General features: G+C 51.3%; 1 protein-coding gene across 4 annotated transcripts; it reads left to right on the forward strand.

Moving 5' to 3' along the window:
* Positions 1–387: 387 nt before the first annotated feature.
* PIAS3 (protein inhibitor of activated STAT 3) lies at positions 388–10,220 on the forward strand. 4 transcript variants are annotated; one of them, XM_066362088.1, is made up of 14 exons: positions 388–553; positions 3,392–3,809; positions 3,952–4,036; positions 4,273–4,323; positions 4,513–4,603; positions 5,107–5,241; positions 5,441–5,546; positions 6,111–6,184; positions 6,310–6,470; positions 7,639–7,772; positions 7,853–8,021; positions 8,182–8,315; positions 8,499–8,536; positions 9,049–10,220. In XM_066362088.1, the coding sequence occupies exons 2-14, from the start codon at positions 3,395–3,397 to the stop codon at positions 9,313–9,315; spliced, it is 1,860 nt and encodes a 619-aa protein (XP_066218185.1). In that variant the 5' UTR covers positions 388–553; positions 3,392–3,394; the 3' UTR covers positions 9,316–10,220. The 4 variants fall into 4 exon arrangements, with proteins under 4 accessions (XP_066218185.1, XP_066218186.1, XP_066218184.1 ...); XM_066362089.1 differs by lacking the exon at positions 388–553 and adding an exon at positions 700–772; XM_066362087.1 differs by lacking the exon at positions 388–553 and adding an exon at positions 1,186–1,269.
* The last annotated feature ends 160 nt before the right edge of the window (positions 10,221–10,380 follow it).

Raw genomic sequence — 10,380 nt, forward strand, 5'->3', positions numbered from 1 at the left:
TATATCATTTTTTTATACTTACAACAGTCATTAGGGAGAAGAACCGGTTGTTAAATACTTGAATCTCACCACTGGGCTTAGGTATGCTTTGGACTCTAGCAGCCCCCTCACCCCAATGTCTTATCTAAGTAGGAACCTCTTTATGCAAATCCCTGGTCCACACTCTCATTTCGAGCATGTATCCACCCTAACCCCGTACACCAGCGCAAGGGGTTAGAGCAGTAAACAGACTGCTGAAATCCAAGAATGTCCTCTCTCCAGACTCACTCACTGGAGGAGTTAACTTTCCCAGCGCCTGACTCCGGGCCCCGCCCCTTCCCGCCCCAGGCCCCGCCCCTCCCTCTACTTTGCGGTCCCCGCGGCTCACTCCGAGTGGGCGGCCCCAGCCCCTTCCTTAGGCCAGGCGGAGCTTCGGCCCAGGGGGAGCTGCGGCTGCAGAGTCCGGTTGAGGGACTGACCTTCAGCCTTGCAGCCTGAAGGAGCTGTGCTGGGCCCCTCCCCCACCTCCTCAGCCCACCCTCTGAACGCTTTCCGGGGTCCCGCAACCGTGCTGGTAAGTCACGCTTTCCGCACCAAACTTTTAGGCTGCCAAGTTGGAGTCCTCCGGCGGGAACAGGAGCTACACTGTAGTTATTGGTGGTGGTTGGGGCCCAGGGCAGGGGGGTAGAGGGGGGGAGGGGATGAAGGATTGAGACTAGCCGTCTTCAAATAAACTCTTCACAGTTCCATAGCTTCCTGAAAATGGATCGGATCTCACCCATTTCCCAAGACGGTAAAACTCTTGATTTTAGATGGTTAAACTTGTAAGAGGAAAGGAACTTCGCTCCCTCTCCCCCATTTCTCTTAGATTTAGCAGTTCTCGATACTTTTCCCTCTGTATTTCAAGTCTCTTTGGCTCCCTAATAGTTCCTCACTCCTAACTCCAGCGTGGCAAAGCCCCCCCCTCCCCAGGCACCTCTGGCCACCTCTTCCTAACCCCTGGGAGCGCCGCGATTTTCGGGCGGCACACTTCTTCCGTGCCCAGGCGTCTCGCATCCCGGCCAAAGCAGGGCGGGGGCCGGGTCGGGAGTGGTGGGCGGGGCCGAGGCTGGTTCTCTACCAGAGCCAGGCGGGCGGGGCCGGGAAGGGGAGGTGTAGGGGCCGGGCGGGGCGGAGCAGGCGGCAATTTGCGGCCGGCGCCGGGTGGTGAGTTGTGCGCCGGTCCCTGAGCCTGAGCTCAGGCTCGCGCTCCTGCGATGTCTCAAGATGGCGGAGCTGGGCGAATTAAAGGTACTGGCCCCCTTCCCCATCCCTATCTGGTCGGAGCCCGTCGTTCTGCCGAGTCAGGGAAGCGACGGAGACTGGGTGCTGAGGGCAAGGGAGGGGCTGTAGACGTGGCGGGGACCGGCTGCGGGGGGTGGGAAAGTGGTGGCGGTGGGCGAGGAAGGGGCTGCGGCGGCGCTCCGGGGGCGGGGCCGCGGGGCCACTGGAGGGGTGGGGCCGAGGGGGAATTGCAGCTGTTGGGAGCCGAGGCGCTGGGGGCGGGGACGCGGGGTAAAAGTCGGATTTGGTAGTGGAAGCAGATGTAGGTGTAGGGCCGGGGCAAAGCGGCTGTAGAGGCATAGGGACGAGTAGGTCAAGGCCAAGAGATGCGACAGTAGGGGGCAATGTATGGATGGGACTGGGGGGCTGACGAAGAGGAGGCTCCGTTGGGAAATGCCGCTGAGAGGTAGAGGCTTTGAGGCTGCTGTTTGGATCACAGCCTCGGGAAGTACCAGTGGGCGACTGAGGTCTAGGGGGCGGGGCTGTGCGGGCCTGGATCCGAGGGGCGGGAGGCGGGGCAGGAGCATCCTGCAGCCCTGAGGAAGGTCCGCTTCAGTGAGTCGGTATGTTTGGGCAGAGAACGCGTGTGAAACTATGGAATAGGAAGACGGAAGTTCTTGACGAAGCTAGTGGGGAAATAAAGAACAGACAGAAAATAAGGATGGGCAGAAAGGTTGAGGAACAAGGTGTGTTTTTTTTATTTTATTTTAATTTGATTTATTTTAGAGAGAGAGAGGAAGAGAAAGCATTCATTTGTCGTTCCACTTAGTTATGCATTCACTGGTCTCTATGTGCCCTGACTGGAGATCAAACCCTCAGTCTTGGTGCTTTGGGAGGACGCTCCAGCTTACTGAGCTAAATGGCTGTCCAGAGCCAGTTTATTATTTTTTTAATTAAAAAAAAATACTGATTTTAGAGAGAGAGCATAACATCGTTTTGTTGTTCTACTTATTTATGTATTCACTGGTTGACTCTTCCATGTGCTCTGACCAAGGATTGAACCTGAAACCTTGGTGTATGGGGAGGATGCTACCTGCTTAGTTGGGATGTTTTTCGTCATAGCCCTCAAAAGGGCCTGAAGCCATAAAGCCTCCTATAAGAGGAAGAATTGTGGAGGGTTAGCAAGGCCTGCCCCTGGCAGGGTCTCCTAGAGATTCACAGAAGGGATTATGCTTAACCACTTTGCCTCAGGTTTTGGTCTTGTTTTGCTCTCAGAAAAGTGGGACTGCCTGACCTGTGGCATCACTGTGGATAAAACATCCACCTGGAATGCTGAGGTCACAGTTCGAAATCCTGGGCTTGCCCAGTCAAGACACATATGAGAGACAACTATGAGTTGATGCTTCCTGCTCCCCTGTCCCTACCTTTCTCTCTCTCCTGGCTCTAAAATCAATAAATAAAATCTTATTTAAAAAAAGAAAAAGAAAAGTAGGACCGAGGAAGGGTGGTTATGTAAATGACATTGAGAAAGTATTTGGGGGAGTTATAAGCATTGAACCTGACCTGAAAATCCTGTCCACAAAACGTTCAGAAGCTTGGCAAAAATAGCAGAGGTGGATTGAGGTATTGGGAGCTGTGGGCCATGGGGCACAGTCCTCCAGCCACCTGGTCTTTTCTTCCCTGTGGGCTGACTGGCCTGACATCTCTTCTTCCCTTCCTCCTGTCTCCTATCCTCTTTCCAGGAGACTGGGATGGATCTGAGTCTGAAAAAGAGCAAGAGAGGAAATAAGCAGCATAAAGGAGAGTCTAGGCTGCAGGCAGGGATGGAGGTAGGAGGCTGTAGTGGGCTCAGAGGTGTGCCTGAGGATGGCTTGTTGTCTGCACCCTCCGCTTGGTCAACTTACAGGCATGGGGAGATAGGGTTGCTCAAGCTCTGAGGGTAGTGGTAAGGTGGACCTGAGTGTTGCTAAAGTGAGATTGAGATGTCCCTTTGGCCAGTTTGGCTCTCTTGCTGTCAACTACTAGCTGAAAAGCATCTTTTTGATCAATGCTGGAAAGAAAGAGGCATTACCTATCTGGTAGCGCAGCTCTAGTGTCCTTGGCAGGACAGGCCTGAGGTATGATTCTCAAGCTTCTTTGTTCTCCACAGCATATGGTGATGAGTTTCCGGGTGTCTGAGCTCCAGGTGCTCCTTGGCTTTGCTGGCCGGAACAAGAGCGGACGGAAACACGAACTCCTGGCCAAGGCCCTGCACCTCCTCAAGTCTAGCTGTGCCCCCAGTGTTCAGATGAAGATCAAAGAACTTTACCGCCGACGCTTTCCCCGGAAGACAATGGGGCTCTCTGATCTCTCCCTGCTCTCTTTGCCTCCTGGAACCCCTCCTGGAGGCTCCCCTGGTCCTCTAGCTCCCATCCCCTCGGCTCTCTTGGGCCCTGGCACACTGCTGGGCCCCAAGCGTGAAGTGGACATGCACCCCCCTCTGCCCCAGCCTGTACACCCTGATGTCACCATGAAACCATTGCCCTTCTATGAAGTCTATGGGGAGCTTATCCGGCCCACCACCCTTGGTATGGATCTTTGTGGTCCCTCAGTCTTCCTGGATTCCATACCTCTTCCCCAAGCCTACCCTAGGCTTTAGTCCTTTGGGATCATCAGCCTGGGATGGGGCAACTTCTGTGGCTGAGAATAACTGCCCCTTTGTGTCCTTAGCATCCACCTCTAGCCAGCGATTTGAGGAAGCTCACTTTACTTTTGCGCTCACACCCCAGCAAGTGCAGCAGATCCTCACATCCAGGTACAGCTCCTCAGTCCTATTGCGTCATCCTAGGGTGGTTACCTCTGGACTCTGCTCTCTGACTTCTCTTTTGCCCTGCTTTCTTTCCTGTCCATTCTCCTGCATCTGTGTGTCTTTCATCCTCTTGTATGTCTCTTTGCAATCCTCTGGACATCTAGCCTTCTGTGTCTCTGTCTGTTCATTCCTGGCCCTGGGGGCCATATATTGACGCCTCTTTCTCTCCCTCCCTGTTATAGAGAGGTTCTACCAGGAGCCAAATGTGATTATACAATACAGGTGCAGCTAAGGTGAGTTGATCTTTCCTCTCTCCCTGCCAGGCTCCCTTTGGTGATGGTAATGAACTAAGGGTATGACATATACTTCTAGGATATATCACTGCTCTTCCACGTGCACCCAACCCTGAGACTTTTGTTGGATGCTGGAGGATTGAGCTCAAGAAACTGCTCCCATCCTTTTATCTTCTGATCTCTTCCTAGGTTCTGTCTCTGTGAGACCAGCTGCCCCCAGGAAGATTATTTCCCCCCCAACCTGTTTGTCAAGGTCAATGGGAAACTGTGCCCCCTGCCGGTAAATGTTCTTCCCTTCTTCTGGCAGTAACCTGTTCTGTTTCTGTTTCTAAATGTTAACTACAAACCTGTAATGAAAGAGACATGCCTAGTACAGTGCTTGGTACGTAGTAGGTGCTGTTTACTTAACAAATCAACATAATCCAGAGAGTTCTAAGATAGTGCTGAGCAAGAGTTCTGTCAGAACCCAGAGCAGTGATGTTAGTTCAACTCAGATGTTCAGGGAAGGCTTCTCAGAAGTGATGACTCTAGAAATGAGAGTTGGACCAAGTTGGATCTCCCTGTTCTTCTTCCTCCAGAACTCAGTGGGTGGGTTCCTGTTTCACTGGTCAGTGAATAAGCTCTCCTTTTTGCCCAGCAATGAACCCCACATACAACAGTGTTCCAGTTTTGTGAATCACTGAATGGGCCCCCATGTCCTTGGTCAATGAGCAGCTGGCCTTCCCTCCAGGAAGTGGGTATAACATGAGACAAGATGTCTTGACCAATCCCTCTCTTCCCCAGGGTTACCTTCCCCCTACCAAGAGTGGGGCTGAGCCCAAGAGGCCCAGCCGCCCCATCAACATCACACCCCTGGCCCGCCTCTCGGCCACTGTTCCCAACACCATCGTGGTCAACTGGTCGTCTGAGTTTGGACGGGTAAGCATGACTGAGTCAGGAAGGGTGGAGAAGCCTGCAGTGCAGGGAGTGGGGAGGAATCAAGTGTATTGGGTTTGGGAAACATCTTCCTCTTTATGGGTCTCTGCTTTAACCTGTTGTCTCCGGTCTTCAAGAGACAAAGGGTCGGGGATTGCTGTGCAAAGCAGAGGCTGATTGTCTCCCTCCTACTTCCACGTAGAATTACTCCTTGTCTGTGTACCTGGTGAGGCAGTTGACTGCAGGGACCCTTCTACAAAAACTCAGAGCAAAGGGCATCCGGAACCCAGACCACTCCCGTGCACTGAGTGAGTAACATCCTGCCTCTCTTTCCTACTCTGATCTAGATCCAGGTCTTCCTGGCCCTCTTAGGACAGTTTACCTCATCTCTCACATTAACCTCAACTGTCTCCTTACCCTCTTTACCAGTCTTAGTGGTTGTGAAAGTTGGACCACTCCCAGGTACTGAGTGACACCCTTACATTCCCAATTATACATCTGCTTTGCACCTTCCAAACCCTATCTCTGGCTCCTCTGGAATATGGGTTCTCCAGATTGGAAGGAATCTCAAGGATCATCTACTCCAACCCTTTTGTGATGCTTCAATTCCCACTAGGTCATGTCTGCCCAAATGTCATCCAGCTGTATTTAAGCATCTTCAGGGGTCGGGAAATCTCCCCCACCCATGCACTCACCCACCCAGCCTTCCTGATCCTGACCCCAGACCACACCCATGTGACAGCCCACTGGACCCCGAAGGCTATTTACCTGGCCACCTCTCGGCCAGAGGCATATGCTTCTGACCTTACCACCTTCCAGGCATACTCTCCAGCTTTGCTGACCCCGTGGCTCTGGTTTCACTCTTGTTTCAGTCAAGGAGAAATTGACCGCTGACCCAGACAGTGAGGTGGCCACTACAAGTCTTCGGGTGTCACTCATGTGCCCGGTGGGTACAAGGGAGAAGAGAAGGGGGAGGTGTGCTGGGTTAAACCTCTGAACTCAGGAGGGCTCCTAGGGCTACTAGAGGGAGGTTTTCTGGAGACCCTGACCAGGGACCTCATCTCTCCTCAGCTAGGGAAGATGCGCCTGACTGTCCCTTGTCGTGCCCTCACCTGCGCCCACCTACAGAGCTTCGATGCTGCCCTGTATCTACAGATGAATGAGAAGAAGCCCACATGGACATGTCCTGTGTGTGACAAGAAGGCTCCCTATGAATCTCTTATCATTGATGGGTAGGCCCATTCTGCCGTTTTACCTAGGACAGTTACTCTCTTTAGGACACACACATACTCGTGTGTGTGTGTGTGTGTGTGTGTGTGTGTGTGTGTGTGTAGATATGTATATATGTGTGTATTATACATATGTGTGTATATATATGTATTATACACACATACTCTATCCCCTTTTGTAATATATATATATTTCCAACATTGAGGACTTACTGTATACTAGACATGGTGCTAAGCACTTTGCATGCTCTATCTCATTGAGTCCTCATAACTCTGTGACATAGGTACTGTCCTTACGAGTGTGGAAACAGACCTAGAGAGATTTTTTTACCCAAAGCTATATTGTTACTAAGTGGCAGAGCCACTATATCGAACTGTTATATTGCTAATAAGAACTACATAAGTTCTAGCTGAGGTAGCAATAAAGTTCCTTTGAGGGCCTGGGTGTGCTCATTTGAGTAGTCCTATCCTCCTTCCAGAGCCTACATTATGGTTCTTGTTCCAGGTGCGCTTTTTTTTTTTTTTTTTTTTTACAGAGAGAGAGAGAGAGAGAGGGATAGAAGAGGGATAGACAGGGACAGACAGACAGGAACGGAGAGATGAGAGGCATCAATCATTAGTTTTTCGTTGCGCATTGCAACACCTTAACTGTTCATTGATTGCTCTCCCATACGTGCCTTGACCGCGGGCCTTCAGCAGACCGAGTAACCCCTTGCTAGAGCCAGCGACCTTGGGTTCAAGCTGGTGAGCTTTTGCTCAAACCAGATGAGCCCGCACTCAAACTGGTGACCTCGGGGTCTCGAACCTGGGTCCTCTGCTTCCCAGTCCGATGCTCTATCCACTGTGCCACTGCCCGGTCAGGCCAGGTGCGCTTTTAAAGATGGTTTGAGTTCTGTGGAGATGCAGAACTGTCTCTGCTTCTTGTTTTGTCCCTAGTACTACATGAAATAGGTCCTTAGAACATATTTATTTTAACACTTAGCATTTAAAGTTTGCAAAGCTCTTTTACGTACTGTATTTGATTCTAACAACAATTCAGTTCAGTAGGGTGGATAATATTCCTGTTTGACAGATGAGGAGACAGAGGTTCAGGAACATGACTAGCAAATTCCCTGGCTACTGTCTCTGCCATCTCCCAGCCCCATGCATTCCCTTCTTTCCCCTCCCCCAGCTTATTCATGGAGATTCTTAATTCATGCTCGGATTGTGATGAGATCCAATTCATGGAAGATGGATCCTGGTGCCCAATGAAACCCAAGAAGGAGGCATCTGAGGTTTGCCCCCCGCCAGGGTATGGGCTGGATGGTGAGTGATCCTTTGTCCCCTAGCAGAGCCGATTCTTGAATGGCCTCTTTTCTGAGACATAGTCTTCTTACCACCCATAGGCCTCCAGTACAACCCAGTCCAAGAGGGCAATTCATCAGAGAGTAAGAAGAAGGTTGAAGTTATTGATCTGACAATAGAAAGCTCATCAGATGAGGAGGACTTGCCCCCAACCAAAAAGCACTGTCCTGTCACCTCAGCTGCCATCCCGGCCCTACCTGGAAGCAAAGGGTATGAGGAAATAGGCCGAGTCTGTAGCAGAAGGGACAGAGGAAAAAGGAAAGCTTTCTGGTCATTGGCAAGCCTTGCTGCAGAGAGGGGACGGGGAGGCTGAGCTGGGTGAGGGCGTCTGTGACTTGCTGGCTGCCCTAGCTCCTGTCTCTCTTCACAGAGTCCTGACATCTGGTCACCAGCCGTCTTCGGTGCTACGGAGCCCTGCTGTGGGCACGTTGGGTGGGGATTTCCTTTCCAGTCTCCCACTACATGAGTACCCACCTGCTTTCCCACTGGGGGCAGACATCCAAGGTAGGGCACTGACCACAAAGCAGGGCCCTGCACTGCCATGTCCTCCCCAGAACAGATCAGAATTCCTGTTCCTTTTCAAAGCTTTCTGGCCTTCTTTGCAAAGGGCCACAACCCAGGGACTTCTTTTGTTTATTTTTGGTGGTGAAGGGGACAGGAGGTTGATTTTAATTTTTTTCTCACCAGGTTTAGATTTATTTTCTTTCCTTCAGACTGAAAGTCAGGTAAGTGCTCTCTTCTCCTAGGAAGATCTCAGATTCTGAAGCTTTCTTATTAGGCTCTAAGGGGCACCCTCCCTCTCTCATTTTCCCTGGAGACCGAAATCTGCTCCTCTGTGAGGGAAGAGGGGATGGTGCAGGCAATTTATTTCCCTCTGAGGCCCCACTTGTACTTCCTCAAATTCTTACCTTATGTCTTCCTTGATCCCTGGTACTGTTTTGTTTCCAGAGATTTTAGCGCAGTTCTGATCACCCCCCACACTCATGTGCACTTGAGCACCATGCCTGCCCCAGCCGGACATTCCACACATTTCAGACTCCTGGGGCCAAGAAACTAGCAAGCTGGAATCAGGGTAGAGTGTGGGGAAGTAGGGAAACAATCAGAGGCTTTCCTGCTTTTCAGATAATTCCTTGGGATCTAGAGGGGCTGATTTATCCCAGTGACATTTCTGAAATGAGTGATGGGAAGGCAGGTAAAGAAAGGATAAATCTTAAACTGTGCCCTTTATTCCTCCCAGCACTATGGCCCCTCCGTCATCACTTCGCTAGATGAACAGGATGCTCTTGGCCATTTCTTCCAGTATCGAGGTACCCCTTCCCACTTCCTGAGCCCATTAACCCCCACATTGGGGAGCTCTCACTGCAGCACCACTCCAGCGCCCCCTCCTGGCCATGTCAGTAGCATTGTGGCTCCTGGGGTGGCCTTGAGGGAGGGGCATGGAGGATCCTTACCCCCAGGTCCCTCTTTGACTGGCTGCCGGCCAGACATCATTTCCCTGGACTGAGTCCCCTGGATTATGGAACCTTCACTGTCTTCCAACGCTGAGCAAGTATGCTGCGGAGCCCACACCCCGGAACACTGACACCTCAGGGTGGCTCTGGCCAAAGGCCTGAAAGACCTTCGTGGACACTTGTATTTGGCCTCATCTCTGTCTGAGAAGGCCAGCACCCAGAGGGTTAATGTAACTTTTTTTGAAGACATTTGGGTTCTATTTTTCAAAGTGTTCTTTCGATGGCTGGCGTGTCCTTTGGGTATGTTAACCTAGGCAGTAGGAGGCAAAGGGGATGGGATGTGAGTAGGGGGAAGACTGAATTTTCAGCCTTGACTCTCTAGTGTCATGAGGGAGGTGCCCTTCGGTCGTCCCCAGATGCCCTCGCTTCCATTCCCCAGACCGATGGCTCAGTTCTTCCCCATAGCCATTGTCTCTTCGTGTCCATTCCATTCTCTTTGGCTAGACAGGTGGAGAAACAGAGACAGATGGACACGTGGACAGAAAACTATATTTTGGGTTACAGATTTTTTGTACATAAATAAGGAAAACCAAAATACATCCAAAGAGGACTTCCCCTGCCGCTTCCTTCCCAGTATGCCTGAAGAGGAGATGAGGCCTTAGCCCTGACCCCCAGGGGTTTGGGAACAGGGCCTGGCCTATTGCCTGGGGCTCTATTTATATATTTAAATTCACAATGTTTCTTATGCTGACCAGCCCAGGGCCTGAGCTAAAGGCCCATGGCCCGGTGGTAAGGTCTGGCTCAATCTGCACCTTTCCTGGGAGGTGGGAAGATGCTTGTGCTCTCCCCGATCTCCTTTTTTAGGCTTCTTCAGGGCCTAGGACCTCTGTTGTAATTTTACTTTTTATTTCCAAAGTTGTATCAAAGTTCTTACCCATAATAAAGGTTGTGAATCTTCTGTTGTCGTGGAGGTGGGCTGGGAAGGGAATTATGCACTTGGCTTTCCAGATCCCTGGTGTTCCTTCCAGGGATCACCAAAGGAAGGTGTCCATGTTCTGTCCTTCCTTTGTAGGCCCAGGGTCCACGTAAGCTGCAGTTCCTCATGGTGGTGGGATCAA

The sequence above is a fragment of the Saccopteryx leptura genome, chromosome 2 (genome assembly GCF_036850995.1).
Source record: "Saccopteryx leptura isolate mSacLep1 chromosome 2, mSacLep1_pri_phased_curated, whole genome shotgun sequence".
Lineage (NCBI taxonomy): Eukaryota > Metazoa > Chordata > Mammalia > Chiroptera > Emballonuridae > Saccopteryx > Saccopteryx leptura.